This window comes from Dermacentor variabilis, chromosome 6 (assembly GCF_050947875.1).
Source record: "Dermacentor variabilis isolate Ectoservices chromosome 6, ASM5094787v1, whole genome shotgun sequence".
Lineage (NCBI taxonomy): Eukaryota > Metazoa > Arthropoda > Arachnida > Ixodida > Ixodidae > Dermacentor > Dermacentor variabilis.
Window position 1 is genome coordinate 164,901,415 of NC_134573.1, and position 15,316 is coordinate 164,916,730.

Consider the following 15,316-nt stretch of genomic DNA (forward strand, 5'->3'; position numbering starts at 1 on the left):
TGTGCATTAATTTTGGGCAAAAAAAAAAAAAAACGTAAGTCAGCAAGCTCCAACTACAGGCCGAGAAACAGGTCTGTTGAGGCATATATTTCCCGCGCATAAATATATCTCTACTTTGAGTGTGCAAATTGCCGTACAAAATAACCTACGATGAAAAAAAAATTAGACTTTGAAGAAGTCGTCTGTAGGCCGAAGAAAAAAAGTTTATACAAATCCACGTGTTACGCGTCATTCCCATACCGGCTTGGCTGCCACACAGTGGCAGTGGACGCAGACTGTGGCGTTAGATTCGACTCTACTGTTCCTTGCATGAAGCTCTTGTCTACAAGCGTTTTTTTTTATTACTTGAGCAGAGGCTGTTATATCGCTGTGCTCTCCTGTCCTACATTTGAGAGAAGTTATACAGGGCTTGTATCTGTGGCACCTACAACGCCGCATCTGTAGTCGGTTACTTGACGGAAAGAATCGTCTGCCAAAGGATGGCACGGTAATTCGCCACTCTGCGTTAAAGGGAAGCATTTACGTGATCCAGTCGCTGAGCACGAGAACGCCGACGCTTTGCGAAGAAAGACCCAGGAGCCGCGTCGTGAGAACGATGCACGTCTCGTTCTGGCCAGGAATGGCTGCCGTGGCGCTGCTAATGACCAGGGTCACGGCGCTGGCGACACGAGAAAGGAGAAGCGATGGCAGGAATTACGTTAGACTTTTTGATCACCACATGGACCGACGCGTCCCGCCAAGCGTATGTAATTCGTTCGTGAAAGCACTGCCGCTCTCTACAGTTTTAAAATAGCACAGCGTCTAGATTGGCTGCATGACTGTCGTGCGTTACTGTGCTGCCAACAAGCACAATAAACCGCTTTATGTATTACGACGAGGGCATACACGACGAATAGCGGAGCTTATAAGAATGCTAAATGAAAACTGCACACCAAGCCATTTCTGCAAGTTATGCTTAAGGGACTGTTTCAGGCGTGTTACAATTGGCATACTACTGGCTAATGCATGCAGCGGAGAAACTTTCACGCCCACATACAGGGAGTAAATCAAGTCGGTATTGGCAGGATGTCACGAATTTCGCGATATTTTATGGCATTTCTAGGGGTGGGCGAATACCACATTTTTCGAATACGAATAGTAAGTATCGAATATCGAATCGTATATCGAACAGTCAAACGCAGACGCATATACTTAAAGAAGAAATATTTATTTCGATGCAGTTAAATACCACGCTTGTACTGACTAGTGAAAAAAAGACTGTCAATTATCACGGACATTAGGATCATTTTTAAACACAAGATCGGTAATTGTCATTAAAATAACTACACTAATAGCTTCTCAACATCGTTAAAGCGGGTTATAAGCCAGCTTTCCAAGAATGGGTAGTTTCAGTATGACTAGATTTTGAAAAGCGCTAAATAAATGGTGGTTAAAAGGGATCACAGGTTACGGAAAAGTAAGAAAAGAAAACTATTAAAGGACCTGTTTGCCGTGGCCAAATGCACGAGGAATTGTTTCAATGAAAATATCACTTGTTGTGGCGCAAGAGATAAAATGCTACATCACTAGGCTGAATGAAATACAATATACAGACTACAAGTGAAAATCGCAGTTTGTCATTTAGTCTCGTCTCCGAAACCGAAAACAAAACTTGCATTACCCATTTTGTGTGTGCTTTGATTCGAAAGCTTTTGCACTTGTTTCACTTTTGATAATTTGCGATAATTTGCTTAGCAGACGGAGAACAGTATCCCGATTCTAACAGTCAGTTAAGATACATTTAGTTAGTCCCGAAATTCGCAAGTAGCGAATAGTTCATTTTCAAATATTAATAGCTCGTGTGTAATACTTGATTCGTATTTGAAACTTCGAATATTTGCCCACCCTTGGGTATTTCGCAATAATTCTTGTGTGAAAAGTCTGAGAAAGCTGCAAGATCGAATCCCTTTCTTGTTTGGTGCACGTGTTTCATTTTTCTCCATAAACAGTTAGCGCTGTCAAACATTTGACGCCACGTAGCGGCGGTGTCATAATCTATATGCAGTCTTGCCATTCATATTTCGCTCCTACGTTGACTTCTGGCATACCGAGCCACAGGTGCCCATAAGATATATCTACAAGTCCCGGATAGCCTTTAGCGTCTATGTTAACATTTTCGTGTCTTGCCTAATGCCAACTAAATCACATCAGCTTTGTACATTGTAGCCCCGAGCAAGCTGCATTACTCAAGACGTTGCCCTCCACAGCGGTTACAGTGAGAACGAACCAAAGCTTCTCGTAGAAGCTACGTTCCTCGTGCACTTGAAAGCTATAGAGGCAACACGTGCTACACGTGCGAAGTTAGCATGACTGGAGCACAGAAAACGCAAATTCCCGCGATTTCATCTCTCCCGTGTATACCTTGTGGCGAGAACGTCGAAGAACGTGATGTGGTATCCGCTTCGCTGTGCGAAGAATACGGTGTTGATGGCCATGTAAATGGCCGTACCGTCCTTGTTGAACGTGGCCCCCAACGGTGCGACGAGTCGCACGACCGTCGGGTGGAGGCCCACTTTGCCTTCCAGAGATGACACCGTACTGGTCAGCGTCATATTGCTGCAACGCACAACACCGGCAATTTGAGGCGACTAACCCCTATTCGCGGAATCGCCTCGGCTCAATGCTAATACTCGGCTATTCACAGTCGTAAGTAGCGCGACTCCTTTACCTATTGTAGTCACTTCTTTCGAGTGACACTCCGCAGCAATTCACGTAATATAGTTTGGTAATTACTTGTTCTTAATAAATGAAATAAAGAAACGATAAATTAATAGAAATTAAAGTGGATGAAAAAACAACTTGCCGCAGGTGGGAACCGAACCCACAACCTTCGCATTTCGCGTAAGATGCTCTACCAATTGAGCTACCGCGGCGCCGTTTTCGCATCCACTTTCTTGGGTACTTATGTGTCCTAGTAGAACCTTGGGAGTGTTAGTCAGCGCCACCACTCACAGACCTTGGCGGCGGACGTGGAACGTCCTTTCTGCCGCAGGCGTCACGAGAACGTGATCTTTTTGGGTGAAGGCAACTGGTCAATAAACCCACATATGCTACCTGAAGGCATCAATGTTGCTGGATTCGAGACCCTCGTTATGTAATAAACAAGAAGAAAGGGGGTTAACCGAGGGGCCCGATTTTTATTAGTCATATCATAAGAAGCCAACAAACACTGACACCAAGGACAAGGTTGTGGGTTCGGTTCCCACCTGCGGCAAGTTGTTTTTTCATCCACTTTATTTTCCATTAATTTATCGTTTCTTTATTTAATTTATTAAGCACAAGTGATTTCCCCTATGTTGTCCTTGGTGTCAGTGTTTGTTCGCTTCTTATGATATATTATGCAGAAATTGTTCTTGGCTGTAGCTAAGGCAAGTGTGAGACGTTCTTATTCATTTTTATCCAATTTGTGTGACAGATGCAATGGGCAGAACGCCCGCACAGTAAGAACATACACATCGACTGCTCATGTACGCGCAGGAAAAAGTGCAGGGTAATTCTAGGCCTCCTGCCAGGTGCAAGTGGCATCTTGAATAAGCGATAGATTTAAAATTAGGCCGTGTAAGAAAATACGCAAAGCAGATGCACACGTATGAGCTGCAGACATTATAATTTCAAATTCTAATTTGAACAAACGAGAAAACATATTTCTGTCACAGGGAAACAAAAGCATCTGTGAGGACAACTATACAGCTGTGGACTGAACAAGGTCTACATGTCAAATTGTTACAACATAAATCAGATCTGATATAACATACAGTTTTTAAATCGAAACAACATACTCTAGACGTGCTGGATTTCTCTGGCGAAAAGGTACTTATACATATATGACCTCTAGCAGATGTCGGTCTTGGACTTAGACATCAGGACGGACTTCGTACATCGCAGAGACGTTTGCGGTTTACTGGTTATAACCATGGCCGTGCGTGCGCGGCGTTCATGCTAACCTGGAACTCGTCCCGAAGGCAGTGACCAGAGTGAGCCCGATGTTTGAGAAGAGGCTCCGGTAGTGCGTGCGGCTGAACAGAACCAGCAGCGCCGGAAGTGTCAGCATGCCGTGAATGGCCAACGCCAGGACGAGGCTTAGAAAGTAGGTCTCGAGCTGGCGCGTCTCGGTCACGAACTCGTGGGAGCGCAGCGTCTGAGACGTCAGCAGGAAGCAGATGCCGATAGGGAAGTACCTGTAGAAACAACGTGGGGAACCGTTCGATCAGCCATTTTAACGCGACAGCGTTAAGGAGCTCGTGTCGCAGAAAAGCATGTGTCGGCGTCGGCGGCGTTGGCCGTTAGCGATAAATCCCGGCAGGCACTTCATGAATAAAAAAACAACTTGCAAGATGGGCTGGGTGAGAATTGAACCAGGGTCTCCGGAGTGTGAGACGGTGACGCTACCACTCAGCCACGAGTTTTCTTTCTTTTATTACTGGCATTCAGCCACGAGTTCGATGCTTCAAAGCGGTACGAAAGCGCCTCTTTTGAATGCGGTGTTGCCTTAGAAACGAGCTGTTTCTAAGGCTCAGGCGTGCGCCGCTTGCTCAGGCGCACGTTTCGTTGCCGAGCCGAACGCTGTGTTGCTCGACGCTCACCGCGTCCGATGCGGGGTGGCTCGTAAGTGATCGCTGCGCCGTAGCCCATTGTCTTACGCCCCTTGACGGGTCGACGGGAACGCTGTCGCGTTCCACTCTTGAAGGCGAAGCTTAAGCGTCCTCCAATTTTTATGAGAGCTGTCTCCCAAACCATTTTGGTGGAAAGCATGTAATGCGCCTTGAATTCATCAGGCTGATAATGCATCGATAATTAGGGACCCTTCTTCTTTTTCGCTCTTGGGACTCCCATGAGGTGCGATAATCTTCGTCAAGTGATAGAGGAAAGAGGTTGCAGGTGAATTCCAGAAAATGATGGGAAAATGTGGCGTACCAGTTCTGTCGCGTGTGTTTTGTTTTCCACCAGCTGAATTTGTTCCCGACGAGTAGACAACAGATGCGTCGCACTATTCCTATTACCGAAAAAAAAATGGCTGATTAGGCCTCTGTTAAGGACAGGGATGTCCCTGAGTTTAGCGTCAGAGTCATCCATAACGTGAATTTACATAATTGGGTTTCCTGCCCGCCATCCCGCTGCAGTCAGTGAAAAATTAGCGATGTTCACCTGCCTCCTCTATGCACGAGTTCTTTCAGCAGATGTGAGCTTGAATACGTTCATCCAGGTAAATGCATCTGTACCGTTTTCAACTGTTAGGCTGGATACATTCATGTGCTACTCTTCCAGTCGCATAGGCGCGGCTACGAAATGTTCGCCCCCCATCAAGTCGATAGGATGCCGTGCACGGTCCAAAAGACGCGTATCTTCAGTAGCGTAATTGCCCCCATACTTAGTCCGCAGCTGCGGGATTAACGTACATTTGTGATAAACGGGGCTTGTTTCTGGCACCATAGTATATAATGGCTTTGAGAGCATCCATGTTCGGTGCTGTTTAGCTTACAGAACCGTGCCGCGCGCTGGCTACGCGTATGTGCTCCGTTACACTCCGTACCACATGATGAGCTGTCCGAGGTTAAGCATGACGTCGTTGACGGCCACGAATAGCTCGATGAACCCGCGGCTACTCTCACCGAGGATGGCCAGGACTGCGCCCAGCAGCACGCTGATGACGGTCATGCCCACGTAGTTCGGGACGCTATTGCGTCGTATCACAGGCGTTTGGCCCTCCAAGCTGATGTCTGCCAATAAAAGAAAAAAAAGAACACATATATATCGCTATTCTGTGTACATATATAGCTATTCTGTGGACATAAACTTATAGTACCTATAGACTGTCCATGGACAGTGTAGCAGAAAAAGTCGCTCAACTGCGAGGGCAATGCTGCTGTCTGTACAGTAGAGAAGGTTCCTCTGGCAACTCCCGGGCTAAGTCACTTTCGATTTTGTGTCTTCTTTACCGTTCCTCAGCGAGTGAATAAGCCTTGATATGTAATGTGTGTCGTCTGCCTCATTAAGCTGACGAATTGCAACGCTATGCACGTGTCCGGAATCGAAACCTAAGTTTGCATTATGCTGTACGCACGAGATGTGTGGCTGCGCCTATATTCTACTTCTTAACAGTTCCTTCCTTAGATTTCGTTTCGTCAGAGCGATACGAAAATGTTGGTCAGGAGAAGACTGCGAATGGGGAATAATGCGAATATAATAGAATGACCCATACAATCTTCGCAGATGCATTCAGCTCTGTCCTTCGTGCATTGCACGTCAAAGCCGTGCTCTCGAAGGTGAATATCATCCACGTATCCTGCCTACCTAAATATGCATATATTGTGAATAAAGATTACTCATGATAATTTCACTGAACTTTATTTTTTACAAATAAATGACAATGTGACATTGAAGCGTAGGATACAAAGGCAAACGATGTGTCACACAGTTCAAGCTATGGGTGATGTCCAAAACATGGTGGCCATGACGTCTTTCTGGTTCCAGCAATGGCTTCTGGCGCATGCAGGCCATACAAGTATAGCCTTCGAGATGTGCTTTTGTTACTGCGAGGAAGCGGTCATTGTGATCTCGATTTGAACACCACCTATTGAAAAAGCGTCGTTTTGACGCATACACTTTGGAGCCGCCTCCATCTCGGTGACGAGCCATCTTGGTTAGTCACGAGGATGTTACCAGGGGGTGGGAGGGGGTATTCTGTTAGTCCGCCTAGTGGGTGCTGATTGGCTAGGGCCGCTCGCCTCCTCCTCTCTCGTACAGCTGCATCCAATGAGCAGCCGCCAAAATGGACAGTCAACTATGTGGACTCTTGCAGAATACCTCCGCCCCGCCCCCGCCCCCCAGGATGTTACGTACGCCGCGTATTTCTATGATACGGGAGAGGCCTCTTGCATATAGCACTGTGATCTTAAAAGTGAAAAACGTTTGCTTTTGCAAATCCGTGCTTCACTGAACGCGCAGATGCCGGCAGCTAGAATTCCTACTTTCCAATCTGAACCTTCCTTGCAGATAGTGCTGCGATTCTTAGCATGACGCCGTAGGGTCTGCGATGGTCTCTTGCTATCTTCGAATGATTTTGATATCGACAGTATAGAGCTGCTGGACGCACAACGCCTCTTACAATAGACGCCGACCCAGTCAAAGCTAAAGCGTTTCTGTCATGCACACATTCTCGCTAGTATATGAACGAACAACGAGGCTTACTGGTTTCTTTTCCCGTGCTGTTCACCTCGACGACAGTGTACGGCTGTAGGCAAAAATAGAGAGATAAAAATATGCATTGGTGTTACGAGTATACATTGACAGAATATTTTTGCTTGCGTTCTCGGCATAACCCATGCATGTAAGTACTTACGGTGAATATAAGCGCTTCCATTAAATTTCCCGGCACCGCGTTTCTGCGAAAAAGATTATTTGTAAGGTGAGCCCTTTATGTGACAGCTGACATCTGTTTCTCGAAACTATTCGGACCAGCGCGTTTCTAGCTCTGAATAACTGCGCGCTGAAGTTACATCTACGCCATAACACCCGTGGCCATGTCCCGCAACTTTGAAAGCAAGTGGCTTGACTTCTGTAATCGTTTAGCGGCTGCGGACGGAGCTCGATCTGAACGAGACCCGAACGCTCGGAGGCTGCGCACGCCCGTTTTTTAGTTCTGGTGATCAGCGATTGATGGCGCCACGGCGCTGTTCTATTTCCTGCCGGAGGCACTTTTGAAAACAACGCGCGCGGCCTTCGCAGTAGGCGGCTTGCACGTTTTAACTTGCCGTGCTGTTCCCTTATCGTTGCGCTTAAATTAGACATACTTGTTTATTATGATCTACATCACTAATTCTCGACAAGCTTCAGCACCTGGTTAGGGTGTACGTTACGGTAAACATCGGAAGCAAAAGCAGAAAGACGTACACTAGGCGACAAAATGTTACGGACCATGAAATCTGAGAAAAATACTGAACATCGCAACCTCACAACGCAGACTCGTTTTGCATTGCGGGGTTCGACTAGAATATACTAACATTTTCCTACACAGTTTTACTGGCTATTGCGACAGGCTGCTCAGAAATTGAACGTTTTCAGACGTCCCGTGGTCCGTAAACTTTTGTCGCCAGGTGTACAATGGGCACTGATTCGCAAGTAAACTTTTTGTTAGAGACAGAGGCGTATTGTCAGACTTACAAGGAGAAGCATACAACCACTAACGAAAAGAAAATGCACCCGTCTATAAATACTATTGAAGTATATCGTATTGAACAAAGAAACAGAGTTACATACAGCAGTCATCGGTCCATCTTCTTTAAACATGCTTCGACATGATATTTTCGACTATTCATTTCTGACGTTAAATGAAAGTATTGCACCTATAAACACTGCGAAAAACAGTGACAAACCTCAGGTCATCGTCAATAATTTATTATAACAGCTTTTCTACAACCTGTTTCGGTTTCTCTTTCAGTAGGCATCATGGCATCACGACACACTCTCCGCCTCCCACGGTCCTCCGCTATGGTCTTACATCGGCCCTCACAACGAGTAGCAGCATGCGAGGTGACCGAGCGAGCCGGAACGAGCATCAAAAACGTCGTAGTGACTTGCTCCCACGTGATCGCATACAGTTCGCGACGCCATGACACCGTATTCTCCTGAGAAACGAAACCGAAACTACTTGTGTAAAAGCTTTTATATTACGTTATTCACGGCGCTCTGAGGCTTGTCAATATTTTTTTCTTGCAGCTCAATGAATTAATTTAACGAACGGAAAAGTGAATACTCGTAAATATCATGTCAGTACCCCTTTAACCGAGAAAGGAATATAGCATTGATTCATACTTATAAGGGGATTTCTTGACGGGATGTGGCAGGCGAGAAACCAGCGCAGCATTAACAAAACAGCCTCGACACCAAGAGTTCGCGCCGTGCGCTCGCGCTTATATATCGATGACAGTGCTCCAGTGCTGCTTGCGTTTGTCCCTTCTTCACTAGAATACAATAATTCGGACGGCCAAAGAGAGTGCCGTTGCTAGTGGACAATTGTAGATCGGTACGTGTATTTTCATTGTTTGTTGTATGCTCAGCCATGTATCTGTTTCAACTCGCCCAGATACAAGCTCACGTCGTTAGAATGTAGCAGTGACATGGGTAAAAAGAGGATATGAATCGTTTTTTTTACAGCCATAACTGTTTTACAGCCATAACTGACAATTAACGGCTCTAGATTAGATTTGTGTGCTGGAGCCGTCGGCGTTTTTGAAACAAGACTGTTGGTGAACGGTGCACCTTGCGTGCGTATTTCGCGCCTGAACCAACTAGCAATCCCTATGAGATTGGAACGTACGCTTAAGGCTTGTGTGCGAGAGAGGTCCTTTACTCAAACGAAAAGATTAACGCCGCGTGGACAGAGTGACAACTGAAGACCGATAAATGCAGAGGGCTTGACCACTATCTATCTATTTACTCAGTTACCTCACAGGCCCCTGAATGAGTACTGTATGAATGGGTGATATAAGAAAAGCACGAAAAAAGGAGCAAAAAGAAATTATGCAGTGCTAGCTGATAAATACAAAATAACAAGTCACTGACGTAAATATAAATAACGCAATGAAGGAAACAATTAAAACGTATACAACTTCGCCGCAGATAGCTTATATGCGCATTACGGTTAGTGGTGACGCATTGTGCAAATAATATACTTAAGCGTGCTCTGAAGGTTGGATGTTCACTGAGTGATTGTGCCGGTACAGTGTGGACCAAGTGGCTTTTCGTGTTCGGAAGTTCAGATAACGCGTCATCATTGGAATCATGCTGGATTTGTAAGCTCACAACCTGAAGGTAAATGATATCAGTGAAACAAAATTCCTCTACATTTTGCTGGTCAATTCACTACTTATTCCCAACCTGCATGGACATTCGACGAACGCGAAATATGTCGGCAGATAATTTACGCCGCGTTAGCATATATCATAGTGTTCCAAAACGCCTACGTTACTTAAGTTCGCTCAAGTGTTTTAGCGGCAGTTTTAGGGACTTTGGAGCAAGCTTTAACCCTCTGCTGTAGACCCTCTGCGAGGGCACGTCAGACAGGAAATGTTGCACAAAGGATAAAAGCCTCCCGTAACCGACAAACGATGCCCACGATACAGGCAGGACTCAAATCTCTTCACTTCAACTTAGTTGTCACACTCATGTACATTTTTCTGCAACCAGGGCTGTTTGGAGTGCATATGAGCATAAAATATTTGATCTCCTTCAACTATACAGCAAACTACAAAATTTTGCAAAGCTTGCAACGGGAAAGGCGCGTTAATCCAAACAGTTATGAAAAACAAAAAGAATGTAATAGCGCCTAAGTTGCAGCCATTTGAAGTAACGGAACTTGCATGGGTGCGACGTTAGAGTTCGGTTGCATGCTGTGCAGAAGAAAACATCCTTGTAAGAGTAGCGCCTCTCACACAGGCCTGTGTCGTTACCAAATATTGATATATTATTCCTTCACTGGTCCCACAACGTCAACAGGTGAGGTGCACGCAGATATACGACAGTTTACAGGCCCAACAACGGGATTAATTGTATTGTCAACGCATTGGGCAATGTGAGTGTAGGAAAAGAAATCACAGTACGCATGCGCGCCTGCAGTCACAGTGTATTCAATTCGGCGCGTAATATCCAAGACACCAAAGTTACATGCGTCTTCGTCACGCAAGAGTAGCAATAAACTACCTTTCTCTCAAATAAAATTCGCGCGTGAGACTGGAAAACGTCGTTTCCTGAAGCTCTTCTGGTTCTCCTTAATTGCAAACCGTTATGATCCTGTATGAACCTGTTCATAACTGTTCGTACAGAACGTTATGTTTTTGCTCCGGAGCTAAACGTGAACCGAATTGGAAGATGTTCAGTAGGCTGAAGCTGAGCCCGAACTAAACCCGAAAACGTTTTGGTTCAGCATCCTGCTCCTGACTGCAGCACGAAGGTACGAAAGAAGCCCATACGGATTTTCCAAAAAGAAAGCTTCGCAGATGAATAAAAATGCTTAAATCGGTATGGATTCCCTCTGTAGCAGCTTCTTGATACAGTTGGGTTGATGACAGTTCTTTCCTTTCATGAACCATTCCTACTTTTTTGCAGTGAATACGTGAGCGAGAGCTCTGGCGCAGGTTCTTGTCTACGGCAGTAGGTGACAGTCTACCAACCTGCAGACGTCCAGGACTATGTTTACGTAGTGCGTCCTGCCGCGGATGGGCCGCACGTCGCTCACGTCGATGCGGCGCGTAGGGTTGCCCGGGTCCAGGGAGACGGCGAGCGCGTAGGCGACGGCCATGGCCATCGCCTTGCTGACGACGTAGAAGGCGAACGCCAGGAGGCCCACACGGCGCGCGGCGGCCAGCCCCGCCGTGGCAATGCTGGCCACCAGCATGCTCGTCAGCAACGGGATCACCACCACGCCGGCCAGCCGCAGGAAGATCTCGCCCGGAAACGCCATGTACGAGACGTGCCGGCGCGTCCACGTGCCTGAAATCCCATTAATGGCGATGAGCCAGCGTGTTGTGTTGTGGGCCCCCTTGAAGAAACTCGTGCAACAAACGTCGCGCACATCTGCAAACAGCACATGATGATTTGATCAAGAGTGGGTGAAAAAGGAGGATAAAACAAATGAAGTTCTGGGGTTTTGCGGGGCGAGTCTACGATCTGCTTATGAGGCACGCGGTAGTGGAGTAATCCGGACTAGTTTTGACCCCCTGCGGTTCTTCAGCGTGCCCCCAATGCACGGTGTACGAGCGTGTTTGCATTCTGCCCCCATCGGAATGCGGCCGCCGCCGCCAGAATCGAACCCACGGCCTAGTGCTCTGCTGTGCAACGCCATAGTCACTGAGCTAACGCGTCGAGTGAAGGAAAAGGAAGCCTCAGCATGCAGCTCACTTTGTTTCTCTCTCTAGTCCTGTTATGCCCTTGTTGTCGCCTCCAACGGCCTGCAATCCCCTTGTCTTTGTATCAATTTCGGTTTTACTGCGATATCATACGGCCATGGGGAGTGATCGGAAAAAAGGATATAGTAATATACTCTTTCTCTCTGTCATTTTTTTTTATATATAGTGCACGATTGTGTACGCGACGAACGGCCAGTTAGCTGGTGGAGACAACAACTGCGTGTCCTCTACTATCGGAGAACAAAGGTGGTATTGGCAACCCCTATGTGGGAGTAGATGCTTATTCTCCCATGGCTAACCCCGTTGCTTCACAATGGAGTCAGTTTACTCCACCTTTAACCGGTCAGAGTCAATGCATCTGGTTGCGTGAGAACTCTCCGAAATGAAGTTGCGCATAGCAGAAGCACCTACACTCGCTTAAGTAAAGCTACCAGCACTCTTCTATTTTCTTTTTGGTGTGCGGGAACTGCGACAGCACCCTCCACACCGCTGTCCAAGTTATTTTCAGTCCGTTCGAAAAAAAAAAAGGAAGGAAAAGGCGACATACTAGAACACAATTACGAGATGAACGGAGCGCTCACCACAAACGCACCTTCTGTTTGTACAAGGTCCTTCAACGCAAATAATTTAAATACGTCCACTGCAAATAAAATTATCAGTGTCATTTTCCGTGACGCACGTTTTACAGTTAATTGGTCGACAGAATGATGTCGAGGTCAGTGGTTGGTCGCAGGAGGTTGGTGCGCGACGATGGCCACCCTCTACGCGCCCCCTGTCTAAACTTTCAGATGTGAAGTTCTAAAACTAGGGCTGATTTTAAACCACGCAATATTCGCCTGTTTTTGTAACGGTACAACCAGTGTCACGCCTCTGGACGCGCCCCTTTTAAGCGTGCTTGTGTTTCACAGCACGCAATTAAGCTAGCCAAACAACGCGACGCAAGGCTGAAAGTTCAATAGAATCGTGCCTTCGGTGTTCCTGGTGAGGAATCCGAGTCCGAGGCCGGCCACGATGGAGCTGCTGGTGAGGAAGAAGAGCATGTTGCCGACGAAGAACGAGAAGCCCGCTCTCTCTCCGGTCAGGCTGCCCACATCCACGTCGGCCTGTTCAACGGTGGGAACAAAGGTCATTCAATGCTTGGTCCAAACAGCTGTACATTCATTAATCATCTCCGAGGAAACATGTCAATTCGTTGACCGCCTGTGCGGTTTCCCAGCCACTGCGTCAAATTGCGGATGCGTCGTGCGCTCTCTGTGAATTGCGCGGTCATTGCGGTCTACACTCTGGATACATCTAACGGGAGACCGAGAACACTGGAATCGCATGGCGAGGATTGCTGCGGCTTAGAGAAGTGGTGACACATATTGGAGGCCGAGATCCATACCCCATTTATCTAGGTGATCTCAATCCCCAACCTCCTCGCCTTCGTTTTTTCTTTTTTCTTTTTCTCTTGGCGCGCATTATACATCGTTGCGCAGTAAACAAATGGTCGTCAGTCAGCGCGGCGTGATTCTTCTCCCTGTGTCAAGTTTCATGGGCTATTGTTTTAACCGAGAGTGTTGGAACACTAACGCGTTCGAATCGCTTCGCCGGCTTACCGGGTGCGTCTCGTTAAGAGTGCTGTCATCAGGACGTGAATTGAGAAAAGGAGGACAAAGGGCCAATAAGAGGACACCCATTTTCTTGTTCTCTTTTCTTGCAACTGGGACCCTTGGTCCACTTTCCTGTCTCTCCCCACCTTGCATCTTGCTTTTTGCATTGTTCCTTTTTAAATTTTTTTGCATGAGCGTACAGTTCATACCCTTCCAGGGTTGCGGAAGGTTATGTTTACGACTTGCATCATTCGATTGATCTACTACCGATTCAAGTTTAACAGAGCAGTTGCATCCCGAGGACAGAACATTGTACATAAATTCCTTGCACAGAAATTAATTGCGCACAAACTGCAAACGTGTCTGCATTTCACTGTTGTTGCGAACTCGCCGGCTACAATTGGTAAATGGCAATATGTGCCATAAAGTGATTAGGAAGTTAATTACTGCAGTTTTGTTAGTTGAATATGCGCTTTCATTTCTCGTGATGGTAATGTCCGCCTCTTCGAATAATCCAGCTCAAGGACAAGCATTATGCTATCAGCCACAAGTGATCTTTAAAAATTCCGAGAGACTTACAATGAATCAGTCCGTATACTGTAATATACTGTTGTTTTCTAGTTGCAAATTGCATAGGCCGACCAATAGATGACTAATGTGTGCAGCGACTCCATTAACCAAAGGATAACAGTCGTAAACCATGGAGCATACGGACCCACATTCACTTTTCCTACGAAAACGGAGTTGCGCATTCCGTTTTGCAGGGCTTACAAACCTCGCTTAATGTCCAGCGAATCTTCACGTAGCTGTTGTATTAGTGATAGTTCATTGCCATTATTTAAGAAGGCATTGTACTCTAACGTAGCATAAGGTTGCACAGCTGCAAGCTCAGAATCGTGCTGGTAAGTGCGAGCGCTTACGTGAACCCTCAGGCCAAATTATGTCTTGATCTTCGCCTCGAAGCTATGTCTGTAAGCAGTGTCTGACAGTAAAGTTGCGGGATTTCTGCTGATGTCACATGAATAATAGCGATAAATGTGTTTCCTGTATAACAATTTTCAGACACCACTTGTTTCTATGAAATATTGAGACACCAACCGTACATATACATTCTGCGTAGCAAGCGTTTATTCGAAGATACTCCGAAGAGTCTTGTCTAGAGTTTGTATGAAAAAGCTGGTCTGAATCGTATTTTGCAATGACATGGAAAAATCAGGATCTATTCAGAGTAGCCGAACTGTTAAGTCTGCTCAAGAAGGCAATGCACTGTCGCGTGGTCGATTAAGTACTGCTATGATGGCCAAAGTATACACGCACTAGATTATTTTAGTTTCGAGTCATAAGCGCAGCCGTCTTGAACTTCATGAATTGTGTGTTCGACTGGTCCTCTACCGCTCCGCTCTCCAACTATGTTTCCAGCAATGTGGAACCTTCTCGAGATGCCAGCCAGAGGGGAAAGGCTGCGCCAACCGAACGTTCTATACGTAGTCCCAGGGCTGTCGGAGCAGCCACGTGATCGAGTTTCTGTCGAACCTCGGTCGCTCCCACGTTGAAGGTGGGAGCACCTCCGAGCGCTCTGAGCTAGAGCGCGGCGCTCTGAATGAACCAATCGAATGTGTTGCGAGCGCTCGATTTCGACGCGCTGGTGGACGCCGAGCGCGTCGATAGGTTTGTCAACCGTAATGCCCGTCCATTGGTTCTTGCACTGTGCGAGCGCGCAAGGAATGGTGATGACTGGGGCGACGTAGGACAAGCGCTGTCGATCAGCTGAATATATATTTT

General features: G+C 46.6%; 1 protein-coding gene across 1 annotated transcript; it reads right to left on the minus strand.

Annotated features, from left to right (window-relative positions):
• Positions 1 to 134: 134 nt before the first annotated feature.
• On the minus strand, positions 135 to 11,627 carry LOC142584435 (excitatory amino acid transporter-like). The gene is made up of 7 exons (XM_075694585.1): positions 11,208 to 11,627; positions 7,379 to 7,421; positions 7,228 to 7,270; positions 5,570 to 5,756; positions 3,984 to 4,217; positions 2,401 to 2,595; positions 135 to 658 (listed from the first exon to the last, which is right to left on the minus strand). Exons 1-7 carry the CDS (start codon positions 11,495 to 11,497, stop codon positions 520 to 522), a joined length of 1,131 nt encoding a protein of 376 aa, XP_075550700.1. The 5' UTR covers positions 11,498 to 11,627; the 3' UTR covers positions 135 to 519.
• Between the last annotated feature and the right edge of the window lie 3,689 nt (positions 11,628 to 15,316).

Bases quoted from the DNA above. Each gene is read 5' to 3' on its own strand.
- LOC142584435 (XM_075694585.1), bottom strand. From the start codon at position 11,497: ATGGCGTTTCCGGGCGAGATCTTCCTGCGGCTGGCCGGCGTGGTGGTG. The intron at 7,271-7,378 runs GTAAGTACTTAC...TTTTGCCTACAG, and splicing joins TGGAAGCGCTTATATTCACC to CCGTACACTGTCGTCGAGGT. The intron at 2,596-3,983 runs GTTAGCATGAAC...TGTGCGTTGCAG, and splicing joins GCCTTCGGGACGAGTTCCAG to CAATATGACGCTGACCAGTA.